Below are 26,793 nucleotides of genomic sequence, written 5' to 3'. Positions count from 1 at the left end.
AAAGTGACGAAGGACAGTCTCATCCTCCTTTGTACCCAGGAGTGGCCAGTATTGGAACCACGATGGCCGCCCGAGGGGTCTTTTGATCCAAAAATTGTATCCGCTGTGCGTGTGATAGTTACCCAGAGGGGAAGTTGGGACCAGTTTCCTTACATCGACTCGTGGGCAACAAATGTGCCCTTAGAAGGAAAACCAGCAGCTTGGGTGGTAAAATGCATGTCTCTGGCCCTCCCTGTAATAACTACTAGAGTCATCAAAAAACAAAAGCCGCTGGCTGCCTTACCCACAGCGCCGGAAGATCCATTACTTCCCCCACCCTACAGAACGGCCGTGTCAGGCGCCATGCGACCCCATCTGGTAGCTCCCCCTTCCCCCTCCTCAGAAAACTTGCTCAGCGAAGAGGTAAGGGATTGTGATCTCGTGACGGAAGACCGTCATCGCCATCAAGCATGTGGAGACAATTGAGAGAGCCCTAAAGTTGATGGGGGGGAAGTGGGGCCCGTCTTACAAAAGGCGGATAGCCCAGAGAGTAGAGGGGAGAATAGTGATGGGGGATAATTTCTCCCCGAAACTTCAGGGAGCCGAGTGCCAACGTATTCGGCCCCCCAAAGTAGTTTCAGGGAGAAATTCTCCGCCCCCCCGCCCCCCGCCCCCCCGGGATGGGACTTACCTTTCCCGAATGTTGCTCCCGGTGGCGGGTCACAGCGGCAGTTCAGCAGGGCTTCGACAGGGGCAGGGGCGGCAGCCGGTCTTTCGACCGGCTGCTGCCGCCGCCATTCCAAGAAAAGTAAAAAAAAAAAACACGCCCCCGTGATAGGCTACGTGACGATTAACGTAGCCTATCACGGCTAGATTTGCAAAGTCAGCCGTGATAGGCTACGTAAATCGTCACGTAGCCTATCACGGGTGACTTAAAAAAAAAAAAAGCGCGTACGGCTAATGGCGGCCCCCATAGGGAGCCGCCATTCGTGTTCCTTATTTGGTCGCTGTAGTCTAAGTAAAGATTACGTAGACTACGGCAAAAATAAGGGCAACGCTATTTGCATTGCCCTTATTTTCGCCGTAGTCTACGTAAAGATTTACGTAGACTACAGCGACCAAATAAGGAACGCGAATGGCGGCTCCCTATGGGGGCCGCCATTAGCGTACGCGCTTTTTTTTTTTTAAGTCACCCGTGATAGGCTACGTGACGATTAACGTAGCCTATCACGGCTGACTTTGCAGATCTAGCCGTGATAGGCTACGTTAATCGTCACGTAGCCTATCACGGGGGCGTTTTTGTTTTTTTGTTTTTTTTAAACTTTTTATTTCGCGGCCGGGCGAGGCGAGGTGCCTCCTCCCCGGCCTGAATTTCGGCCGGGCGAGGCGGGAAGCCTCCCCCCCGGCCTGAATTTCGGCCGGGCGAGGAGGGAAGCCTCCCCCCCGGCCTGAACTTCGGGGGGAGCAGCGAAGCGCCTCCCCCCCACCGCGAAGCAAGCTGCGAGACCAGGTAAGTGACTTTCGTGCACCCCTAGGGGAGAAGGGGGGCTCCACCTATAATTTGCGAAAGGATCCACAACCACCAACTAAACTGATGCTCCTTATAGGAGAGGTCCCGGATCCCACTGCTCAGCATCCCCAAGGGACTATGTTCATATATGTCCCTTTTTTAGGACATCTGATTTGTACAATTGGAAACAGTTCAACCCCCCTTTTGATGAGGATCCTGGGCCGCTTTTATCCTTAATGGAGAATGTGAGACTTACTCACAACCCCACCTGGGACGACACTCAAATGTTATTGAATACTTGTTTTCTTAGTCAGAAACCTACTATTCTCGCCGGCGCACGCGCCAAGCTTAGGGAGTATCTCCCCCTAGTGACCGAAGATGAGATAGCAGCGGTGTTGCCTTTAGGACGGCCTGATTGGGGAGTGGCCACCGCTGCACAAAGGCAGAGGCATGCCAAGTACTTTCGGCTCATTTTAGCAGGGAAGCCTTTGGGAAATATACAGACATCGATCTGAGTGATCCCAATAATTTGAGAATTCTCACGACTCAGTTCGTGGGTAATAGTTGCCAAGATATTAGAAAGAAATTGCAAAAAGTTGAAGGAGGGTTGGCAGCGGACCTGGGAGTGTTAGTGGAAGTGGCCCAAAAGATGTATGAGAGACGTGAAGAAGAAGAAGAAGAAGAAGAAGAAGAAGAAGAAGAAGAAGAAGAAGAGAAAGTGCGTGAAAAACGGCAGGCAAAGTTTATGGCAGCTGTGTTTAAAGGGGAAGAAGAGAAGAAAGGAGAAGGGAAAAGAGGGAAAGGAAGGAGAAAGGGGCCTCCCCTTGGGAAGGATCAGTGTGCCTTCTGCAAGAAAACTGGGCATTGGAAATGTGAATGTGAAGCGTTGAAACAAAAAGAGAGGGATGACGCTGAGAGAGGAGATCAGGGAGTCCTCCATGTTAGGGAAGGCTAGGAAAGACCGGGGCCCAGCCCCCTCCTGGCCCTAACAGAGGCTAGAAGGGACCCTATGGTCAGAATAAAGGTTGGGGACCGTCCTTACGATGCCCTCATAGACATGGGGGCTGCCCTGTCCATCCTCCCTCTTGCTCGGCCACCAGGGGGAACAGGAGGGACTACCACCATAATGGGCGTTGAAGGGAAAGCCGCCCGGGTGCCCTTGTCCCGACCACTCCTCACAAAGGTTGGAAACACCCATTTAGAGCATGTGTTTATCTGTACCCCCTCTTGTCCGGTGGCATTATTAGGGAGAGACCTATTGGCTAAACTCCAACTCGAGATTGCATTTACCCCAGATGGGAAAATGGAGGTGCGGCTCCCAAAACAGCAAAGTAGCAATTATCAGATGGCACTCTTGAACGCCATACCAGAACCCCATGCAGAAAAGGGGGAAGAATGGAAACAGATAGAAAATCGAGTTAATCCCCTGGTTTGGGCTGGAAAAGGAGGGGCGGCCCACGCCAAGACAGCCGCACCCTACAGAATACCTCTTAAACCAGGAGCCAGGCCAGTTCATGTGAAGCAGTACCCCCTATCGCGACAAGGAAAAATTGGACTGCAGCCAGTAATATCAAGACTGCAAGAAGAGGGACGCCTAATCGAGGTAATGTCCCCCTACAACACCCCCATCCTCACGGTATCCAAAGGGGAGGGAAAAGGATACCGACTTGTGCAAGACCTCTGCCTCCTCAACCAGTAAATAGAAGCCCCCTACCCCGTGGTGCCAAACCCACACACTCTCTTGACAAAAATTCCAGAAAGCCATGAATGGTTTACTGTCATAGACCTGAAGGATGCTTTCTTCAGTATCCCACTGCATCCAGACTCGAGGCCGTTATTTGCCTTCCAATGGGAGGACCCAAGAGGCGAGGCCAAGGTTCAACTAACATGGACAGTGATTCCCCAGGGACTTAACCTATCGCTTGTCGTCTTTGGCCAACAGCTTCAGAAGGATTTAGGGTCATGGATCCATCAACACCCTGAGATAAATCTCTTGCAGTATTGTGATGACCTCCTAATTTCGTCTCATACCAAGGACGAATGTCTAGAAGGGTCGATCTCCCTTCTAAATCTTCTGGCCGAAGGAGGCTACAAGGTGTCCAGAGAAAAAGTACAGCTAGTTCAACAAGTCGTGAAGTTTCTTGGATATCAACTAATGAAAGGAACAAAAAGCTTGAGCCAAGACAGGGTCGAAGTTATCTGCACTTGCCCTGCTCCCTCCTCTCCTCGCGAGCTACGGGCCTACCTGGGACTGACTGGGTTCTGTCGATTATGGATCGCAGAATATGGAGAAATAGTGCGACCATTATATGAGGCGCTGCAAAAGGACAAACTAAAGGAGTGGAGATGGACCAAAGAGATGAATAAGTCTTTCCTCAGTCTCAAAGCTGCCCTTGTGAATCCACTTGCCCTGGCTATACCGAACCCCAACCGGCCCTTTAGGCTTTATGTACACGAAAACAAGGGGATAGCTTCGGGGGTTCTCTGCCAGAAGAAAGGGCCGGCCTGGAGGCCTGTGGGATATTACTCCAAAGTCTTAGACGTTGTGGCAAGGGGCTGGCCGAGTTGCCTTCGAGCTGTGGCAGCTACAGCCCTAATCAACACAGAGGCAGAAAAGATGACTATGGGAGGGACCCACTGAAATTTGGGTCCCCCATGGTGTGCTGCAGATCCTGGGATCCGGAGGAGGATGCAAATTCCTCAACCCTGCCAGGCACTCCAGATATGAGATAAGCCTACTCCTGAATGAGAGCCTCACCTTTAAAGCATGTTCCAGCTTTAACATCGCCGCACTACTGCCAATACTCCAGGGCCCAAATAAGCCCGGACCACCTGACCATGATTGCCTTGAGATATTGGACTTAGATACAAGGCCGACCTGATCTAGAGGATGAGCCAATTGAAGGGGCTGAGGACTTGTTTGCTGACGGGTCCAGTTACATGCTAGACGGAAAGCGGTATACAGGAGCAGCAGTCGTCACTCAAGACAAGAGCATACATGAAGAACGGCTACTGCCACATTTCTCCGCCCAGTCCGCCGAATTGGTGGCCCTAACAAGAGCGCTCCAGGCCAGAAAAGGGAAGCGAGTTAATATCTACACTGATAGCAAAAACGCTTTTGCCATCGTACATGCCCATGGGCAGTTATGGAAGGAAAGAGGCTTCCTCACGGCTAATGGATCCCCGGTGGCCAACGGGGGCCTAATAGTAGATCTCCTCGATGCACTTCAACTGCCCCTACAAGTGGCCGTCATCCACGTCCGAGCTCACAGAAAAGAGAAGGAGGACAGATGGAGAAAAGGAAATAAAAAAGCAGATGAGGCGGCAAAGAGGGCAGCCCGAGAGGGAGTTCAAGGGGTGTTCCTAGTCCTACTGGGGCAGGAGGACCCACCCACATATTCCACCTCTGAGTTGCAGATGGCACGGGAACACGAAGTATATCCTCGGGCCGATGGGTGGATCCAGATGACAGATGAAAGGTTACTTCTACCACAGTCCTTGCAGAAGGCCGTCTTAGAACAGGTGCATCACTCCCTCGGACCCCCAGGGGCCTCAGCTATGATTGAGTACTGTAAAAGACTGTTTGTGTCCCCAGGTTTGACAGTCCATGCCCATCGGCTAGCATCAACTTGTGAGATCTGCCAGAAAACTAACCCTGCAAGATCGCCTCCTCCACCCAAAGGGGGGAGGCTTTGGGCATATTATCCCTTCCAGAGGGTCCAGATTGATTTTGCTGAAATGCCACCTTGCAGGGGTTACAGATACCTGCTTGTCATTGTATGTCAAATGACAGGATGGATAGAAGCATTCCCATGTAAAAATTGCCAGGCAAAAACTGTAGTCTCCAAACTATTGCAAGAGGTAATACCACGGTTTTCTTTGCCCGAAACTATTGAGTCAGACCAGGGTTCGCACTTTACTTCCACCATTACCCAAGGGTTGGCCCAAGCTCTGGGGATAGATTGGCATCTCCATTGCCCCTGGAGACCCCAGGCGAGTGGCCAAGTTGAAAGGGCCAACCGTAGCCTCAACGAAACTTTAACTAAGCTCCAGAGAGGGGTTAGGCTCACGTGGGTTGAGGCCTTGCCCCTCGCTCTGACAAAAGTTCGAAGGATGCCCAGAAAGGGGATAAAACTTTCTCCCTTTGAATTAATGTTTGGATTTCCCCCCCGGGTGCATTGAGGAAGAAGGGAAGAGGTTAAATGGGAATTGGGGAATCAGATGTTGAGGGGGCAATTAACTACTCTGCAGTCTGTTCTCTCGCAGCAACGAGCTTACTCTGTGCCGTTCCAGAGGCTACCATTCGATGCACCAATCCACCAATTCCAATCAGGGGATGAGGTGTGGGAGTGCACAAAAGCTACTTACCTGGTCTCGCAGCTTTTCGCGGTGGGGGGGAGGCGGTTCGCTGCTCTCCCCCCTAAGTTCAGGCCGGGGGGGGAGGCTTCCCGCCTCGCCCGGCCGAAATTCAGGCCGGGGGGGGGAGGCTTCCCGCCTCGCCCGGCCGAAATTCAGGCCGGGGAGGAGGCACCTCGCCTCGCCCAGCCGCGAAATAAAAAGTTTAAAAAAAACAAAAACGCCCCCGTGATAGGCTACGTGACGATTAACGTAGCCTATCATGGCTAGATCTGCAAAGTCAGCCGTGATAGGCTACATAAATCGTCATGTAGCCTATCACGGGTGACTTAAAAAAAAAAAAAAGCACGTACGCAAATGGCGGCCCCCATAGGGAGCCGCCATTCGCGTTCCTTATTTGGTCGCTGTAGTCTACGTAAATCTTTACGTAGACTACGGCGAAAATAAGGGCAACGCAAATAGCGTTGCCCTTATTTTCGCCGTAGTCTACGTAATCTTTACGTAGACTACAGCGACCAAATAAGGAACGTGAATGGCGGCTCCCTATGGGGGCCGCCATTAGCCGTACACGCTTTTTTTTTTTTTTTAAAGTCTGAATAAAATCTGACAGGCCTGATAGAGAAGCTCTGTGTGCCAGGGGGTCTCCATATCTGGTCTAAACTAAGCCTAACACCAACAACGTAGGGCAGGGGTGCGCAACATGTGGCCTACATGCAGCCCCTGGCTGCACCGGTTTTTTTCATTTAGAGAAAGGAGAAAAGTGCTGGTGAAATTTGCTGGTGAAATTTGGCAGCAAACTGCTATGGAGGCTTAGAATGGACAAATTTGGCTTGTTTTCCCCCCTTCTTTTTAAAATTGTGGCATGGGGTGGTGGCAGGGGGAGTGCAGCCCACAGCATTTCCAGGGGGAATTGGCTCTGGACTGGCCAAAGTTGCCCGTCCCTGATCTATGGTCTTGTCAACATTGTCGGTTGTGCAGTGTTGTTGCAAGCTGGCTGCCCCTTATCTGGCTTATTTGATCTTTGGACTGCCCATAATTTTGAAGGAACTGTCTCATAATTAGGCAACAGCAGACTATTCTATGTGTATCTACACACATTTTAAGTATAGATTTTTGCCCTGTCCCAGGAGCAAATGTCTTGCTGATCTGTCACCAAACGGAAAGAAAAGGCAATGCCAGTGAGGCTTGCAAATAGCGCAAATAGCGTTGCCCTTATTTTCGCCGTAGTCTACGTAATCTTTACGTAGACTACAGCGACCAAATAAGGAACTTGAATGGCGGCTACCTAGGGGGGCCGCCATTAGCCGTACACGCTTTTTTTTTTTTTTTAAAGTCACCCGTGATAGGCTACGTGACGATTTACATAGCCTATCACAGCTGACTTTGCAAATCTAGCCGTGATAGGCTACGTTAATCGTCACGTAGCCTATCACGGGGGTGTTTTTTTTTTTTTTTTTACTTTTATTGGAATGGCAGCGGCGGCAGCCGGTTGAAAGACTGGCTGCTGCCCCCGCCCCTGATGAAGACCCGACAAACCGCCGCCGGGACCCGCCGCCGGGAGGGACATTCGGGAAAGGTAAGTCCCGTCCCGGGGGGGGGGGTGGGGGGTGGGGGGGTGCGGAGAATTTCTCCCCGAAACTTCTTCGGGGGGCCGAACACGTTGGCGCTCGGCCCCCCGAAGTTTCGGGGAGAAATTCTCCGCCATCCCTAACAAGGTGCTGCTGAAAAAGTGGGATAAAGAAACTCTAAAGGAGGGGTGGGAAGGGCCTTATTTAGTGGGACCTACTAGTCACTCATGTGTAAAACTTGTAGGATCAAGTAAGTGGACCCACTGCAGTTGAATAAAACCTTTCCGGATGCCCCTGTCTCCTCCGATCACCCGGAAAGAACAGGAGGACACGGGCAGGAACAACAGCCCTCTGCTCCCTGGCACTCACCCAGAAGCTGCCAGGGACACAGGCGAAGAGATCAATCAGGAGCCACAATCGCCTGTTATTTACAAATTCCAACACTTGGGGAAAGCTAAGGTTCGACTCAGCCGAGCCTGAGATTCAGGGAGATTGCCTATTGACAATCAAGGTATTCGTGTAATAGAGGCAGAAAATCCTGTACGCTGACAAGCAATCGGGAAAATGGAGTGGTTCTGGGTCCTAGCACTGCTTACCAATGGAGTAATGGGATCAAAGCAATCTTGTTGCCAGGAAGGGGGAAAACAGTCTTCAGAACCTCTCTAGGGGCAGAATACTACAAATCCATGAAGTCTATCACTTGCTTAGGAAAGAAGGTTTTTGAGATACAATTGACCAAACCCTACATCTATTACACTGGTAGTCAGAGAAGCCAATTATCACTAGGGGCCAAAGTTTGCCTCACTAAGGGAGGGCAGTGGGGATTAGATAAATGGAGCCCACTGCGGGTCCATCAGACCATTAAGCAAGCTGTGCAGCAAGCCAGGTTAACCTCTGCAGCCCCATGTCTGCCACACTTAATAGAGGTCCCAGAGATAGAAGATCGGCCCTGGAAAGCCCGGCATGGGCTTCAAGTGGCCCAAGATACTGACAATGTATGGTTAGAATGGGTAAAGTACACTGCCAAATCCTTGAACAAGTCTGATTGTTTCGTGTGCGCAGCTGGGAGATCTGTTACCAAGGTATTGCCCTTCCCTTTAGGCTGGGATCAGCCCTCCCTCCTCACTTGTATAATCCGTTTGTTCCAGCACTCCAATGCATGGGGGGATAAAAGCTGCCAGAGCCTTAATAAACTCCCCCCCCCCAAGAGGGAGGATCGCGTTGTACCTCCCGTAGCTTCCATAGAGGGATGGAACCACACTGGGTGCATCTCTCGGGCCCTTGAGGAAGATAGTATTTCATTAGGAAACCTCTCGACCTGTACCAACATCACCACATTCGCTAATGACTCTTTGCCGATTCCCCGTGCTGATCTTTGGTGGTATTGTGGAGGCTCAGAACTCTTTGAGACCCTTCCCACAAACTGGTCTGGAATTTGTGGACTGGTCCAGCTTGTGGTCCCCTTCTCCATCGCCTTCCACCCGTCCCAGCAACCTACTCACCGCCGCCAAAGACGCAGCACAACCCCCTTTGACATCAAATATACATAGATTTGATAGGAGTCCCGAGGGGGGTCCCAGATGAATTCAAGGGAAGGAATCAAATAGTTGCAGGATTTGAATCCACCCTGTTTTGGTGGGCAACCATAAATAAAAACATTGATTGGATTAACTACATTTACTACAATCAACAGCGATTCATAAACTACACCCGAGATGCCATAAAAGGACTAGCCGAGCAGCTAGACGCCCCTAGTCAAATGGCCTGGGAAAATAGGCGTGTCCTTGATATGATGTTGGCAGAAAAAGGAGGGGTGTGTGTGATGTTGGGCGGAAGGTGCTGCACCTTCATCCCTAATAACACTGCTCCTGATGGCACAGTGGCAAAAGCACTACAAGGTCTTACCACCCTATCTGAGGAATTGGCTGAAAATTCCGGGATCAGCAACCCCCTCATCATTTGGCTAGAAAAGTGGTTCGGCAGATGGAAACATTTGGCAGCTTCTGTCCTTATCTCATTGGTAGTAGTGGTAGGAATCCTGGTGCTGTTTGGCTGTTGCATCATCCCACGTGCCAGAGGCCTGTCCCAAAGGCTGATTGGAAGTGCTTTATCAAAACAAATGCTTCTACTGTATGACACAGCCGAAACGACCAGCTAAGCACTTGGACCACCAAAAACCAAGCTGTGAGACATGAGTAAAGACTTAAAGGCGGGGAGTGTTAGATAAAAAGGGGAGGTCATAAGTAGCTAGTGTAGCTAGTGACTCGGTCATGTAGGTATGACACGTGACAAATGAGTCAGCTTAAACTGAGAGCATGCGCAGAGACAAAGAACTGATGGGAAAGTACTGAGCTGTTAGGGGTGGGTATAAAAAGGTTGGGCGCGCCATGTTCTGGGTCCAGACTGCTCTGCACCCGTTTTGCAAAACGATCAATAAAACTTTGTTGGCTCCACTGTCGCCTGCCTGGCCTCTCATTTGACCAGAAGCAAGAACTTTTTCTAACATATGTTTCCCTTTCCCTAGGTGGGCTTTTTCTCCCCACTGTTTGTATGAAAATGACATATATTATAGACGTTTTCCTAGGCAAGAAACCTGAAAAATTTCAGAAGGATAGTGCAGGGGCTAGGCAGTTGTGATGAATGAAAAACAGTTTAAAACGTTGTTTTCTGCCCAGTTGGCATCAAAGTCACAGAAAGTGCAACAGGAGAGGATGTACAGTGGCAAAGGCAGAAGGACTTGAGTATCCAGCATTTTTCAAATAAGCACCCAGTGCTACACCCTCCCAGGTCCAACAGACTCTAAAAAAACTCAATTAATGTTCCTGATCCTGAAAGAGAGAAGTAGTAGCAAAGAGTGCTGAACACTAAAATAGTCCTGCAATATATTACGTCAGCATTCCTGCCCCAAAGCATTGGGATTAGACTGCATTGGTAAAACTTTTCAGGGTTAGTAGAAGCTACAGTTGTCAGTCACAAAACTATACCACTCCTCTCCCTTCTCCTCTTCCTCCCCCTGTTATTTTCCTTATATGCAGAACTTGGGGAGAAATGTATCCATTTTCAGACATACGGTCTGTGTTCAAGATTCAGGAGGGTACAGATCTGGACCCCTTCAGAGGAGCCTCGCTTCGATTTGGACATCTCCCAAATCTTTTTGAATCAGCTCAATTAGGTTCAGGGTTTTGGATTCAGCCAAATTTGAAGCACACCCCTAGTATTTAGGATTGCAACTTTACAGGGGAATTCTACCTGCCATTATGGAGAGCTCTGCTGTTGGTGCCTGTGAGATTTTCAAAGCCCTGCTTGTAGAAGCCTGCCAGGTTGGAAGAGAGGCCTTTGCTCCCCCCCCCCCATTTCCATATGGGTCTTTTAAAAAACTAATTTATTCCCCTCCCAAGCAATGGGAGGCCCCAAGGCTGGCATAAATTTCCCCCCATGCTGGGGGCATATCTGGGGAATCCCCTAATCTGCCCATGCCACATCTCCAGCCTGCCCACATTTTTCCTTTCCCAACAACGGAACTCCGATGTCAGGAAGGTAAGGGCTATGAATGTTTTCACGGGGGCTGGGAAGGAGATCTGAACTTGCACCACCCTTGAAGGGGGACACCCTCCCCTGGGCAATAACTCCTCAATGTTCCTTTAATGGCTATAAATGTTTCCTGAATGGGAAATTCACTTGCAGGGGATGGGTTTTAGCGCCAAGCTAGACGTGGCATGACATTAAATGTGGCTTTGCAGGACAAACATGACTGTTCCGCTTTGTAGAACTTTCACATTTTTTCAAGCACAACAAGTTGGGTGGCCTTGGTGTGGCTGTGTAAGTTGTTCTTTCTGGACTGGTTGCTTGCTGTAAGAATGCCTATTAGTTTCCAGTTACGTGCGTATGCATTTGTAAATAAAGCAAATCTTAGTAAGACACTATCAATCTCTTCTCCTGTGCTTTCTCATTCAAAGAAAACAAAACCCCGTAGTATTGCTTCTGGAACTTCCTACCACATAGGGGAATGTGTGACACTAGTATCACCCTCTTTTTGGAGCCCGTTGCATTACAAATGGATTACAAGTCTTCATGGGTGTGAAGCCTGGGCTCGGTCTGGGTGAATCTGGAAGCCCATTTTCATGACCAGTACACCAGCCAATGCTTTGACCTGCAGCAGCAGGCTAACATTCCATGTGCAAAGTCATGTGCAAAGATTCCTACATGTGCCACCCTTCACACACAACTGTCTCCCCTTTGTGGTACTGCTAGCTTGCAGTGAGCATGAACAATGAGCATCATTTGATGAACTGGATGTGAAAACGGTCCCAGGGTGGGAACCTTTTTCAGCCCAAGGGCCCAAAGCGGGCAAGACCACCCTCATTGCTGGCATGCAGCCCTGGGTGCTTGCATGGACACACACACTGCATTTGCGTGCACACCAACACTCTCCGTTCACCCTATTCACACACAGCACATGGAAAGGCAGCCAATTGCCCATGGAGGGAGACTGCAGTCTCTCCCTCCATGGACAGTTCTCTGCCTTTCTGTGCTGTGTGGTGACCAAGGAAGCTGGTGTGTCATCATACATACGGAAAGGCTGTTCTCTCCAATCAGCGGCTGATCAGAGATAACAGCTTTTCCGTGCTGCAGGGTGACAACTGGGTGGGAAAAGGGAGCCTGGGGAAAAATCTGACAGGCCTGATAGAGAAGCTCTGCGTGCCAGGGGGTCTCCATATCTGGTCTAAACTAAGCCTAACACCGACAACGTAGGGCAGGGGTGCGCAACATGTGGCCTACATGCAGCCCCTGGCTGCACCGGTTTTTTTCATTTAGAGAAAGGAGAAAAGTGCTGGTGAAATTTGCTGGTGAAATTTGGCAGCAAACTGCTATGGAGGCTTAGAATGGACAAATTTGGCTTGTTTTCCCCCCTTCTTTTTAAAATTGTGGCATGGGGTGGTGGCAGGGGGAGTGCAGCCCACAGCATTTCCAGGGGGAATTGGCTCTGGACTGGCCAAAGTTGCCCGTCCCTGATCTATGGTCTTGTCAACATTGTCGGTTGTGCAGTGTTGTTGCAAGCTGGCTGCCCCTTATCTGGCTTATTTGATCTTTGGACTGCCCATAATTTTGAAGGAACTGTCTCATAATTAGGCAACAGCAGACTATTCCATGTGTATCTACACACATTTTAAGTATAGATTTTTGCCCTGTCCCAGGAGCAAATGTCTTGCTGATCTGTCACCAAACGGAAAGAAAAGGCAATGCCAGTGAGGCTTGGAAAAGAAAGGCAAAGTGTCTTTGTTACTCAGGCCCAAAGAAGGCCATGACAGGGGCAGCAGCCGTCTTTGCTTATTTGCATATCTGCCCCTTTCACATATAAAGCAGGGTTGGGGTCTTAACATGAAACAACTTTAACATGAAAAGTTGTGTGGAGGTGAAGGAAGCTGAACCCTTCCCCCTCCTCAACTTTCCTCCTGTACTCTGTAGCTTGAAGCACCTTTCATCTTAGCCTGCCTCATTTTCGGGTTGGGCTGGGAGGAGAGTGCCCAAGGTGAAAGAGTGCAGAAAGGTGGGGTGGGGGGTTCCGCTCCTCTCACACATGTACTCCTCTGGATGTAAAAATAGACCCTGCACCCTGCTTTATACATGAAAAGGGCAGACAGATGAATAATCAAACGTAGCTGCCCCCATCTAGTCCAGTTAAGCCCTCAAATTAAAGTAATGAGTATGGGTAGAACTCTAGTTATTGTATTAAATAAAACCAAATATACTGCAAAGTTAAAATCTTCTTCAATGGGAGCTTTTCTTTTCATGAATAAAGAAGCTTTTACTTTAACACTCATTTAAGTGATATTTTAAAATAGTAAGAGGAGTTTTGTCCTTAGATGTAGTTGAATAACAGAGATGATTTCAAAGTAATTGTTTTTCTGCACACCATCATTATTACCTTTCCTTTGTCTTGCGCTGGTGCTGCCCTCTCTGCTTGTCTATCATACTGTTACATGAACCCCACTCCTCTGAGCAAGTTCCAAGGGCAGCGTTTACCTGAGTTTGGCACTCTTTGGAAGGAAGGAACACTAGAAACTTAACAGTATTTTGTAATAGTAGAGTTTAATTGCAAATATTCAGTTGAGCATAAATGGATGCACAGTTCCACACTCATACAGATAGCACAGGAACATTGGAAGCTGCCTTATACTGAGTCAAGCCATTAGTCCATGTAGCCCAGTATTGTCAACACTGACTGGCAGCACTGGCTCTCTGGGGTTTCAGACAACATTCTTTCCTAACCTTAACTGAACCCAGGAGTTTTTGCATGCAAAGCATGTGCTCTACCACTGAGCAATGGCCCCATCCATAGCAATTCCACTGCCCTACAGCAGTTCCCCCAGAAAGGCATCCCCAAAGCTCAAAACTCTCCCATCTGTCTCTCAGACTCAAACTACAGTTGCTTTGTTCTTGTACACACAGAGAGACTAGATTACATCATCCTAAACTGAAGAGCTCTCATCTTCCAGAACCATCTCCATCTATTTCCTAGCCATTCTGGGCTATTTACCTGTAATTTTCATAACAACAGATGCGGCTGGCAAGCTTGGCCACTGACTATTAAGGAGCTCTAAGTGGTCCTTTTGGCCCCTTTAACGCTTTTTTGTCCATACACAGAGCTGGTTCACACGTGATGAGAAGCCACCATGGGTGAATTTCCCCACAAGGTTCTTGTTGGGATGGCCCCCACTTTGAATATTCGAGCTGTGATAGGGCTGCGGCATAGGTTGTAGATACATGTGAACCTGGTGAGGATGGGTTGTTAGGGTAGTTGACAAGCCATTCACAACTCTAAACAGCCCATGGGTTCTGGATAGCTTGTCAGCCACCCCATCGACCCACCCATGATGGTTTAGCATGTATTGGCAAGCTACAGTTCACCCGTTGCAGCTCGAATATTCAAAATGGCAGCCGGGGAGAAATTTGCCCATGGTGGCTTTTCATTACATGTGAACCAGGCCACTGACTCTTTTGCAACAGTCAGATGGTGAACGCATAACAATATTGATAGACTGTTCTCTTTACAAATTAGCTGCCATTTTTAAAAATCCCATGGGAAAAATTCAGGTTTTGCATTTTTATTGTTCTGTTCAGCACAAGGAATAGCTAAAACAAACACACAAATATGATCTTCCAGAACACAATAACTGGGCAGAATTGTCAAATGCAGAGGAGTGTGGGCAGGGGCGGGGGGAAGGCAAGGGGGATACAGATGGTTAGCATAGGCTTCCCCAGCCAGCATGGCCACCAGGGAATACTGATGGGAGTTGAAGCCCAACACATCTGGAGGCACCAGGCTGGGGAAGGCAGGTTTGGCCAATAAAGGGCAACCACGCTGACCAATGATGTTTCCCCTTTTCTACATGGAGCTGCCTGAATCACGTAAATACAGCTTTCAGTGGAGACTGTGCCAGTTCTCAGAGGTTTATAAAGTAGATGTTGCCTGCAGGTCTGCTGCTGCTGCTGCTCAAATCAACACACAGCAAACTTGATATGCCTTCATATGACCCCACTCTCCATTCCCCCTGAAACACCCTCTTCAACAAGACCATCCTTGCAAGTTATCCTATTGAGCATTGCCTTTCAGCAATAGATGCTGGCATTTTCAAATGCTCTAGATCCTCTTGCAAAATGACCTCCCACCTGGAATCAACTTTTGTATCCATAGACAATTATCTTGGGACACATGCACTACGCATACCTCAATTTCCTGTCATTTAGGTTGTAATTTCTTACCTTAAACTGTATGTATTTGACAAGATCAAAGTGCTTGGCAAACATCTGGATATATTCCTGAAGCTTGGTGTTATGCAAATAGTTTGGAAAATCCTCTGGGAAAGGGAAGTCTGGATAGCACATCATTTCTTTGCAAGAGTTGGTGAACACTGAGTGGTAAATGCTGGCTCTGCCTTCCTCTGCAGACTCCTAATGGTGGAGGGAAAACAAAGCAGAAATCTGCTGTAAAAGGATCACAGCTCCAAATGGTGGAAATCCTTACAGGTAACTCTAAATTTGGGATGCTACATGTCCAGCTTTCCTCTTGATACAGTACAGTAGATTCTTCTCATGCCTCATCTCTATGTTGTGCTGCCCCTCCAGACTCCAAAAAGCAGGGGACAGACCAGTGGTGCCTCACTTCCTAGATGGGTGACTGGGGTAGAGATAGGTGAGAAAGTCATTTTGTCAAAAAAAAATATGCATCTGTACCAAATTCACTCCTCCCAAACCAATACACACTTGCGCACTGAAATTCACACTTCTCCAAATGTTGCAATATCATTCTTCACTGAAAAAATGTGTATACAACTGTGCACATTAGGGAAAAGAGTGCAATATGCTAGGGAACAGTGCACACAAAAATATGCATAATACAAAAGTTACACGCAAAAACACATTATAATAGAGAAAACAGCTTGAAAAATGCATACATTAGCAAAAAGTGCACATGAAAATGCATATAACAGGAGAATGCATTTGTTTATTTGTTTATTTTCTTAATAACTCATCTGGCTGGTCACCCAGCCATCCTGGACAATGTACAACAGTACAATTTAAAACAGTAAAATTTCACATTAAAACATCATATAAAAATACCCTAAAGGTAAAAGGTAAAGGGATTAGACCTGATAGACAGAGTGCCTGAGGAACTATGGACGGAGGTCCGTAACATTGTTCAGGAGGCAGCAACTCAATCCATCCCAAAGAAAAAGAAATGCAAGAAAGCAAAGTGGCTGTCTGATGAGGCTTTACAAGTAGCTCACGAAAGAAGGGAAGCGAAAAGCAAGGGAGAAAGGGGAAGATATACCCAACTGAATGCAGAGTTCCAGAGAATAGCAAGGAGAGACAAGAAGGCCTTCTTAAATGAACAATGCAAAGAAATCGAGGAAAACAACAGAATGGGAAAGACTAGAGATCTCTTCAAGAAAATTGGAGATCTCAAGGGAACGTTTTGTGCAAAGACGGGCATGATAAAGGACAAAGAAGGCAGGGACCTAACAGAAGCAGATGAGATTAAGAAGAGGTGGCAAGAATACACAGAAGAACTATACAGGAAAGATCTGAATGTCCCTGATAGCCATGATAGTGCGGTCACTGAACTTGAGCCAGACATCCTAGAGAGTGAAGTCAAGTGGGCCTTAGGAAGCATCAGTAACAACAAAGCTAGCGGAGATGACAGTATTCCAGCCGAGCTATTTAAAATCCTAAAAGATGATGCTGTTAAAGTGCTGCACTCAATATGCCAACAAATTTGGAACACTCAACAGTGGCCACAAGACTGGAAAAGGTCAGTTTACATTCCAATTCCAAAGAAGGGCAACGCCAAAGAGTGTTCAAACTTCCGCACAATTGCGCTCATTTCACATGCCAGCAAGGTGATGCTCAAAATCCTACAAGCTAGGCTTCAGCAGTATGCGAACCGAGAACTACCGGAAGTAGAAGCTGGGTTTCGAAGAGGCAGAGGAACTAGAGATCAAATCGCCAACATTCGCTGCATCATGGAGAAAGCAAGAGAATTCCAGAAAAATGTCTATTTCTGCTTCATTGACTACGCTAAAGCCTTTGATTGTGTGGATCACAACAAACTCTGGCAAATTCTTAAAGTGATGGGAGTACCAGACCACCTTACCTGTCTCCTGAGAAACCTGTACGAGGGTCAAGAAGCAACAGTAAGAACCAGAGATGGAACAACCGATTGGTTCAAAATTGGGAAAGGAGTACGACAAGGCTGCATATTGTCACCCTGCTTATTTAACTTATATGCAGAGTACATCATGAGAAATGCCGGGTTGGATGAATCAGAGGTCGGAATTAAGATTGCTGGGAGAATTATCAACAACCTCCGATATGCAGACGATACCACCCTAATGGCAGAAAGCGAAGAGGATCTCAAGAGCCTCTTGTTGAGGGTGAAAGAGGAGAGTGCAAAAGCTGGTTTGAAACTCAACATTAAAAAAACTAAGGTCATGGCATCTGGCCCCATCACTTCCTGGCATATAGAAGGGGAAGAAATGGAAGCAGTGACAGATTTTACTTTCTTGGGCTCCAAGATCACCGCAGACGGTGACTGTAGCCATGAAATTCAAAGACGCTTGCTCCTTGGGAGGAAAGCTATGGCCAACCTAGACAGCATAGTAAGAAGCAGAGACATCACCTTGCCGACAAAGGTCCGTCTAATCAAAGCTATGGTTTTCCCAGTAGTAATGTATGGCTGTGAGAGCTGGACTATAAGGAAGGCAGAGCGCCGAAGAATTGATGCTTTCGAACTGTGGTGCTGGAGAAGACTCTTACGAGTGCCCTGGACTGCAAGGAGGTCAAATCAGTCCATCCTAAAGGAAATCAACCCTGAGTGCTCATTGGAAGGACAGATAATGAAGCTGAAGCTCCAATATTTTGGCCACCTAATGCGAAGAGAAAACTCCCTGGAAAAGACCCTGATGCTGGGAAAGACTGAAGGCAAAAGCAGAAGGGGACGGCAGAGGATGAGATGGCTAGATAGCATCACAGATGCAATGAATATGAACATGAGCACGCTCCGGGAGAGAGCGCAGGACAGGAAGGCCTGGCGTGCTATGGTCCATGGGGTCACGAAGAGTCGGAGACGACTGAACGACTGAACAACAACAAAAAAGGTAAAGGTGTCCCCAGCCAGTTGTGTCCGACTCTAGGGGGTGGTGCTCATCTCCATTTCTAAGCCGAAGAGCCAGCGCTGTCCGAAGATGCTTCCGTGGTCATGTGGCCGGCATGACTGAACACCGAGGTGCACGGAACGCTGTTACCTTTCCTGCTGAAGCGGTACCTATTTATCTACTTGCAATTTCTTGCTTTCGAACTGCTAGGTTAGCAGGAATGCCCTAACCCAAATCCCTGCCTGAACAACCAAGTTTTCAATGCGTGGCAGAAGCTCATTAAAGAGGGGGCATGGTGGAATTCCCTAGGGAGGAAATTCCACAGAGTGAGGGCCACCACAGAGAAGGCCCTCTCCCTTGTCCTCACCAGTCTAAGCTGTCCTGGCTGACGGGACAGAGAGAAGGCCATCCGAGGCTGATCTTGTTGAGCGGCCTGTCTGGTGTTGCTGGAGGTGCTCCTTGAGATAGGCTGGGCCAGAACTACATAGGGTTTTAAAGGTCAAAACCAACACCTTGAATTTGGCCCGGAAAACAACGGATGCATACAGATTTTCATGCAGAGTTTAAAGAAATATATACTGATGCAGAACTGGGCTGAAACAAAGTTAAGGCTAAAAAAATGAGAAACTGAAGTTGACAGATTAGCCCATCACTTGATTGGTATCCCTTCCAGCATGTCCATAAAGCTTTGATTTGCTGGGCAGTTCTTCTGGCTTGGCCGCAGTGTAAGTAACCCATCACCAAAAGGGAGAAAAGCTTTCAGCTTTGAGTAGTGCAACAACCTGGTAACAAGAGAGGATTTTAGATATGAAAGGGGGAAACAACCACATAAAAGTTTGCAAGAAACAACCAAGCAAAGTGACTGATCCAAACAGATCAGATACTCATAAAACAAAGGACTGCTTGGCTGGGTGGTCTGTCACGCAGTTCATGCCCATCAGTGAGAACAGCGAGCGCTGCTCTCGTGGATGGACACAAAGCTAATGCACACGTGGTGATGGCAGGGGCAGAGTGAGATTCCACTACACCTCTGCACGTTCATTTTCCATGGATTTAGACTGTGTGAAAACAATAGAATCCCAAAACAAAACAAAATGAAGCCATTGCCCAAAATGCTGGTGAGATTTTCAAAGGTTTGGACATTAAGAGGCCTGTGACCACATTGAGAGGCAGAGAGAAGACAACTTATTAAATACAAATAATAATCTTTTTTGGGGGAAAGGGAGATGTAGGAAACAAAGTTATTAAAACTTGTTTGGTTTTAATTTTTGTGAACCGCCCAGAGAGCTTCGGCTATTGGGCGGTATAGAAATAAAATAAATAAATAAATAAATAAATAAATAAATAAAATAAAAGCATTCTGTGAATGGATACATGGAGGGAAGCAGTTCTGGTGAGCACTAACAGAGAATTGTTGAGCAGTACCCATTTTGATCTATGATAACTTTATTAACATGGAGATCAATATGATTTGGAAAGAAGGCAGCTCAGGAAGAGCTTCTGCTTCCTTCTAAGGAGGTTTCCTGTATGGGGGCAGGGGGCAGGGTCAGAAAAGCCCTTGTCTATGCCTCTTCGAATGCCACGGTTGGATCAGTGCCCCAGTGTGCTGATCCTTACATGAAGCTGCAGGCTACATGCTTACAGCTCTGTGCAAATATTTCTCCACAACCACCTGTAGAACAGATAATTGGGGCTTGGCTGGGTGGGGCAGAATGTAGAGTAATTATAGAAATGGGCACCAATGCAAACATGTTTCAGAAAGCCTGCACTAAAACATTAAAAGGGCTGCCAGTTTGGAAACAATCTAAAGATTAAGGCAGGCTACTGTCCAGTCATGCAGGTTTTTTTGTGTTATCTAACATGTTTGCACTTGGATTAGTAGTCTGCAAATTGCTAAGAAGGGTTGTATAACAGAGGGAGACAAAAGACAACACCTATTCACATAGGGAGAGAGAAAGGAATCCAAGTGCTTGTGAAATACACTCAATTAACTGGTAAAGAGACTCTTGGATTTTAAGGCCTTTCAGGGAATCATTAGGATACACATCCAGAGCATGTCCTCCTGTTTTCTGTCCTAACACTGCTTCTGATGGGCTCCAATCTCACAAGATTCGGGCACCCTACATAAATGCAGGAAAAAAGATGCTTTAATTTACATGAAACCGCTGGTGGAGGTTATCCGGAGGTGTGGGCTGACGACGTGCCATCAATATGCGGATGACACCCAGCTCTACCTCTCTTTCTCATCAAAACCAGGTGAGGCAGTGGCTGTTCTGAATCAGTGCCTGGGCACGGTAGTGGACTGGATGAGGGCCAATAAACTGAAACTCAACCCGACAAGACGGAGGTACTGTTAGTGCGTGGTTCATCTGCCCGGCTAGGGGATGTTCAACCTGTTCTGGAGGGTGTTGCACTCCCCCTAAAGGATCACGTTTGCAGATTGGGGGTGCTCTTGGATCCAGAACTGTCACTTGAGGCACAGGTGAACTCAGTGGCACGGAGCACTTTTTATCAGCTGAGGCTGGTATACCAACTACTCCCTTATCTGGACAGAGATAGCCTAGCTACAGTTATCTATGCTCTGATAACTTCTTGTCTGGATTACTGCAATGCGTTATACATGGGGGCGGTGGGGCTGCCTTTGAAAATGGTCCGGAAACTTCAGCTGGTCCAAAATAGGGCAGCAAGATTGTTAACAGGGACTGGCCAGCGAGCTCATATTACGCCAGTACTTTTCCAGCTGCAATGGCTGCCAGTCCATTTCCGGGCCGGATTCAAAGTGTTGGTATGAACGAACATTCAAAGCCCTTAACGGCTTGGGGCCAGGTTATCTGAAGGATCGCCTCCTCCCATATGTGCCTGCCTGGACCTTAAGATCATCCTCAGCAGCCCTTCTCCATGAGCCCCCGCCAAAGGAAGTGAGGTGGGTGGCTACTAGGAGGAGGGCTTTTTCTGCTGTGGCACCCTGGCTGTGGAATGAGCTCCCTAGTGAGGTTCGCCTGGCACCTACATTGTATTACTTCCGGCACCTTTTTATTTTCCCAGGCATTTTAGCATTTTAGCTTTCTAGACTTTTAGCTTTGCTGTTTTAAATCTGTATTTTAAATTCCTGCACTACTGCTAGGTTTTACTGTGGCTGCATTGTCATATTGTGGTTTTAATGTTCTATATATTTTATATTGTTTTATTGTGTGCTGTTTGGTTTTAATTTTTGTGAACCGCCCAGAGAGCCTCGGCTATTGGGTGGTATAGAAATGAAATGAATGAATGAATGAATAAATAAATAAATAGATGACGGAGCAGCCTTTGCTGGCGTGCTTTGATTTGCAGCCTGCCTGGTGAGAGCCCTTGGGGCAACTAGAGATGTCAGTGGGTGGGAGGGAAGAGGGGTCCGAGGGTCTCCAAAGGGCACCTTGCCCAGAGCTCCTCAAACCTGGCAGCAACACAGTTTTGGGGAGGTCTTCTGGAGACTTGTGCAATGGAGGGGAGGGGATTGAACATCTGAAAGAAAATAACTAGAAGCACAAAAAAGCACACTGGCAGTAGAAAAGACTAGTTTGTTTCTGGAAAGGTCTGAGCATTTCCACTCAGGTGCCTAAAGGAGGGCTCAATAATGCCTGGACACTTCCAGTGACCTCACTATGATGTAGCTGCCGCAACCTATGTAGGAGGTAGAGGTTGCAGCAGCCGATGACATCATCACCTCACATTTGATCCTGGAGATGCTCTAGGACAGCAGTCTTCATCCCTTTCAGACCTGGCAACCCACCCCTAACAGGACTCCACACTTCCCAATATTCCACAGATTTTGTAATGGCAGAACCTGGCATCGATCTGGCAGGTTATTCAAATGGCATAATGAAGAAATAGCAATGCTTACTTTTTGATACTTTTCATCCCCTGAGGACTATAGCTCAGCTCCCTTGCATGGGCAATCTGGAGCCATCTATATAGATAAGACATCTTGCACCATACCTCTGTAAAATCTCTTTCAGCGACCTCACAAATTGAGCAGGTGTGGAGACAAGACAGATCCCTGCAGAGCTTTGTAAGGGGGAGCCTGAGCAGAATGGCTCAAGAACAGTTTTGTGAATGCCTGCCAGTCATTCAGTGAAAATGTTACTGATCAACAGTGTCAAAGGGAGCTCCTATTAGTATCTAAGTGGAAATCAACAAAGCCATAGCCACAGTCTACGGAAAGTGGAAAGTCATAAGTTATCCAAAGATGCCTGAGCGTCCATAAAGCAACCACTCACTCACTTCCGAAAAAGAAAGGTAAGAGGCCAGCCTATATTTGGCTAGGAAATGAGCATCTCTCCAGTGCTGATTCTTTGAGCAGAGGCCTCATGAACAGATCTGAGTCCATTTGGTACCCTGCTCACTTTTAAGGATTATTGACTATCCAAACCAGTACAGTACCCATTTTCTCCCAGCTGAATTTCACCAACCACAATGGTTATGGCATCCAGTTCTCAGCTGATTATTCATATACACACTCTGGCACCAAGGACAATGCTAACTGAAATCCAAACAGGGCACCATCCATCAGGCCTTCTTGCTGCACGAGCCCCTCTTGTTCAGCTCCAATTCATTTCAAAGTGGCCTGTGCAGCAGAAGGTCCTGGTGGATCAAGGCCCAAGGCATGCTCGAAGAAGTCGTATAGCCAGCATGCGGGAGGGGAGTGAAACCAGGCCCCTGGGCCCCGCCCAACAGCCACACACCGAGAGGAACATTGGCAAGGTGAGCCTCGACACATGGATGGTGGGGCCAGGAGCAGCAGGCACAGTGCCGCTGCCCCTCCACACATTGACTACACATGGTGAACACCTTGTTACAGTCCAAATAGATCCTAAGCTTTGGGGCACGAGTGCACAGGGAAATCCATTTTGTGAATGCTGACAAACTTTTTTTATCGGAATCTGTTGCGGCTAAGCCGTTTCGATAGCCTTCTATCTGAGTATCCTTCCTCTGACAATGGCTAATACTTTGGGCTAGTACTTTTATTTCACAATTGAAACAATTCTGTGGACTAGAGAGAAAGCAGCTTAACACATCATAATACCTAACCTATACATATCCTTTCACACGGACTGAGGACCTGAAGGGCCAAATGCAGTTACATCCTATGCGGGAGTTTTCTGTGGGCAGCTGGTTGGTATTTCAGGAGCGGTTTTTAAAATGTTATGCTTATCCATTTCAAAGGCACTCAATATGCCTCACTCAATATGGTGAGATAAACAAAAACTTTTACAGTCTTTGTTTATCTCACCATATGTAATATGCCTTTGAAATGGATAAGCATAACATTTTAAAAAAACGGCTCCTGAAATTCTGCTGCTCAAAGTTGTTGTTTACACGAACCTTTACATTAGAATGACATTGGCCTAGTTTGCCTTGAGGTGATAAACCTGTGTCTGACCCTGTACTACTTCAGATGTCAGGTTGGGGCTCACATAACTGAACAGAAACATAAGAAGATAAGACCAGAGGCCTATCTAGTCCAGCATTCTGTTCACACAGTGGCCAACCAGTTGCCCACAGAAAACTCCCACATAGGATGTAACTGCAAGAGTACCTCCCTGCTTGTATTCCCCAGCAACTGATATACAGAGGCCTACTGCTTCTAATACCAGAGGCAGCATATAGTCTCCATGACTACTGGCCATTGACAATATTATCCTCCACAGGGCCTTATCCTCCACAAGGAGATGCTTCTTGAAAGATCAAAGTCCATTCACATTGAAAACTAGCTGTCAGGGAGAACAGTTCTCACCCAGTTTTCCCGCTGACATACTAGGGGCATCTCTACACCAGCCTAAAATCTTGCATTTAAAACGGGGCTTTCTGCTTCCATTTTAAATGCAGGATCACGAGTTCCTTTTTTACCCACTCCCTTTCCCCCCTCTCCTTTCCCCCCTCCTTCTCCCCGTATTTGAGTCTTCCATTGATCTCGCTCCTCTTCTTGCCGCTTTTCCTCTTTTCACAGAGGGAACTCAAGCAGAACACAACGGGGTAATTTGATAGCTCTTTATCTGCGATCTCTTTAAAAATGGAACAAAGGGCATTTAGTGCAGAAGACGCCCTGGAGGGACATGGTATCATATATCGAGCCTGCAAACTTGGAGGAAGCAATCTCAATCCCAGGATAAAAGCTCCTTGTGAAGAAAGCCTGCTGTTCTATATGCATGTCAGGGTATTTTATGTACAGAGAAGCATTCAGTTATGTGATCTTCCACCTGTAGTAGCGCTGCCCAGACACAGTGAGAACCAGGTATATTACAGTTACTGGACAGAGGCAACAGTTCTTTTGAGAAAGCTGAAGACAGTTTGAAAGAGGGGTTGCTTCTTGGAGTGTAAACACTGATTCTGTTTATGCCTTTCCGCTAAACAGATTTTGTAGGCTTTTGTAATGTTTCAAATACTTGCAAAACGTGTTTGACTGGGGTTGACAGTGGGCCAAAAGCAATATGTTTGGACATCATGAGAAGCAATGCCTCTCTCAACTCTCTCAAAATCTGTTATCTATTTTCAGTCTCCCCGGACGATGCCTTAAAACCACACAAGCATACTTAGTAGCAATGAAGGTTAACTGGAGCTTGTAACAGCCCAGTTCTTGAGGGCAACGAACACACCGGCAATGCTATGAGATTCCCTGAACATATTGACTGTTCTCATTTGACACTCGATTGGTTAAGTATGATATACGTCTTGATTGGGCTGTTTCCAACTAAGACAAACTGGCTGGCTGTTGAACTGCTGCTCATGTCTCCTGTGTTTCCAGAAGAATGCAATTCTCTTCCCCCTTTCATACCTTCCAAGAGATGCCCAATGAAAACAGCATTATGCTATAACATCTCATAATATGGTAGAGAGGAAGCAGCTCTAACAAGCTTCTTCCATGATGTTCCCAAACTCTCAGAACTCATTACAGTTCTTGGAAGCCAAGCACATTTTAAGTAAAAGGAGTTAGAAAGGTGACTCATACATTTGATAAATAAATACATACATATATTTAGTTGGCACATCTTTACAATTAAACAATGTTCCTGTACTTTTTCTATATGTCTTACAAGTCAAAATCTCTAGCAACATGATCATAAACCCAATATATATTAAGATAAGATCCAATACCAAATTACAGAAACTCAGATTCCACCAGCCAAAGAGGGTGGGATTATATGCTCTAGCCATAAAGTGAGACACAATATATACAAGTAACAGGTACAGGACTGTCATTAGACAGATAAGACATTTGTCCCTGAATTTCACACTCACTGTGAACCGCCATAGTCCACCAATGTCATCACTCTTCTCAAAGCAGGTTGGTTCCAGTCCTTCATCCAGGCAGCATTTGATAGATGCCAGTCCACTCACTCCAGCTCCAATAATTGCTACTTTTTGTACCATGGTTACCTAGGACAGGGAGAATTGTACGGAAATGTCCTCAAAGCTAGTTTTATTTTTAACTATTTTAATTTAGTTTATACATGGTACAATAGAACACAGCAGATATTTCTGTAATAAGTTCTGTAGTAAGTCCCTTGTCACCCCTCTGTCCACCAGTATGGGGTGTTGTTGACCTCTCATAAACCACCCACTACCACTCTCTCTGTCCCCAAACCTGAAGGACTACCTGAAATCCTTGGAAACTAATAAACGTAAATCATTAAATAAATATAATTAATGGATATTAGTAAAAAATGGAAAAGGATAAAATGAGGAGATGAAGAAGAAGAGAAAGAAAAGAAATGTATATTGTTACTCTTCTCCAAAGAGCTCCCAGGAGCTTTGCCAGATATTGTGCTACGGTTAAAGGACCTAGGGCTCCTATGCTGAATAATGTTAAGGAGCCTGACAAAGCTCAGAGCCATGAAGCATGCCCTTCCCATGAAGCATGCCCTTCCCATGAAGCATGCCCCCTCACACAACAACAGACACACAAAGCATCCCCTTCTCTCATGTATCCTGTCCTGACTGCATAGTTTGCTCAAGTGCAAGCAGTTGTCTGTTCCTCAGGCTAGCTAGGCTACCAAGATGCTGGTTTCCCACTGATGGGCACAGGGCCCCTAGATTCCAGCCAGCGGAAGAGTCCAAGAACGCAGGCAGGTGCAACTCAGCAAGTGCCGAGGAAAGGATGCCACAGCAGAGCAGGGTTTGCACGCTGCAGCAGCTTTAGCATTATAGCTAGTACAGCCCTACTGAAGGTCTGGAGCTGGCATGGGCCCACAGAAGCCCCTGTTGCTAAATGGCATTGAAATATGAGCATTTACATGACCACATGACAGCTACTTACACACCTTCTTACTCTTTCCTACAGCTGTAGGCTGTTATGAGGAACACGGAATAAAAGGATTTGACAGACAGAGGCACAACAACGATTCCGGGAATAAGTGTTCTTATTCATTCCCTCATATTACCCATGTGCCTGCCTATGACAACTGTCTTACTTTTCCTGTGTGGTGCAGCTCTTCTCCCAGCCTCACCAGGTCCCGTATAGCATGGCAGTGGAATCAGCAAGAGAGGGCAAAAGCATATCCCCAATAGCTTTGGAGGATGACCTTGGAAACGGAGGAGGAGTTTCCCTTAAAGCTGGGCTGCTCTGCACAACATACAGCCTCTGGGCTGGTGGTGGCCTCCTGTCTGATTATCTGCAACCCGTGGGGAAATTCTGACTGGATAGCTGACTTAGGACTGCATGCTTTTGTGCGTTTGAACATCAAGCTGC

The 26,793-nt window shown here is 47.2% G+C and overlaps 1 protein-coding gene across 5 annotated transcripts in view; it reads right to left on the bottom strand.

Annotated features, from left to right (window-relative positions):
* Positions 1–26,574, bottom strand: part of LOC146347679 (flavin-containing monooxygenase 3-like) — a 48,556-nt gene extending 21,982 nt beyond the window's left edge. For 2 of the 5 annotated variants that reach the window (XR_014790360.1, XM_084851084.1), the window contains exons 1-3: positions 26,516–26,574; positions 25,344–25,481; positions 15,178–15,366 (exon numbers count right to left, since the gene is read on the bottom strand). Coding sequence is in view for 4 of the 5 variants with exons in the window: in XM_084851084.1 (XP_084707210.1) it covers positions 15,178–15,366; positions 25,344–25,475 (321 nt within the window). In the remaining variant the exon portion in view is untranslated. Of the gene's footprint in view, positions 1–15,177; positions 15,367–25,343; positions 25,482–25,830; positions 25,894–26,098; positions 26,269–26,365 lie in introns of those variants that run through there. The other 3 variants (XM_084851085.1, XM_084851086.1, XM_084851087.1) reach the window with 3 other exon arrangements.
* Positions 26,575–26,793: the final 219 nt, after the last annotated feature.

Source organism: Heloderma suspectum, chromosome 4, assembly GCF_057233095.1.
Source record: "Heloderma suspectum isolate Gila_16-S chromosome 4, 16-S_ref, whole genome shotgun sequence".
NCBI classification, from domain to species: Eukaryota; Metazoa; Chordata; class Lepidosauria; order Squamata; family Helodermatidae; genus Heloderma; species Heloderma suspectum.
Note: the sequence above shows the minus strand (reverse complement) of the source record. Positions and strands in the feature narration are given on the sequence as shown.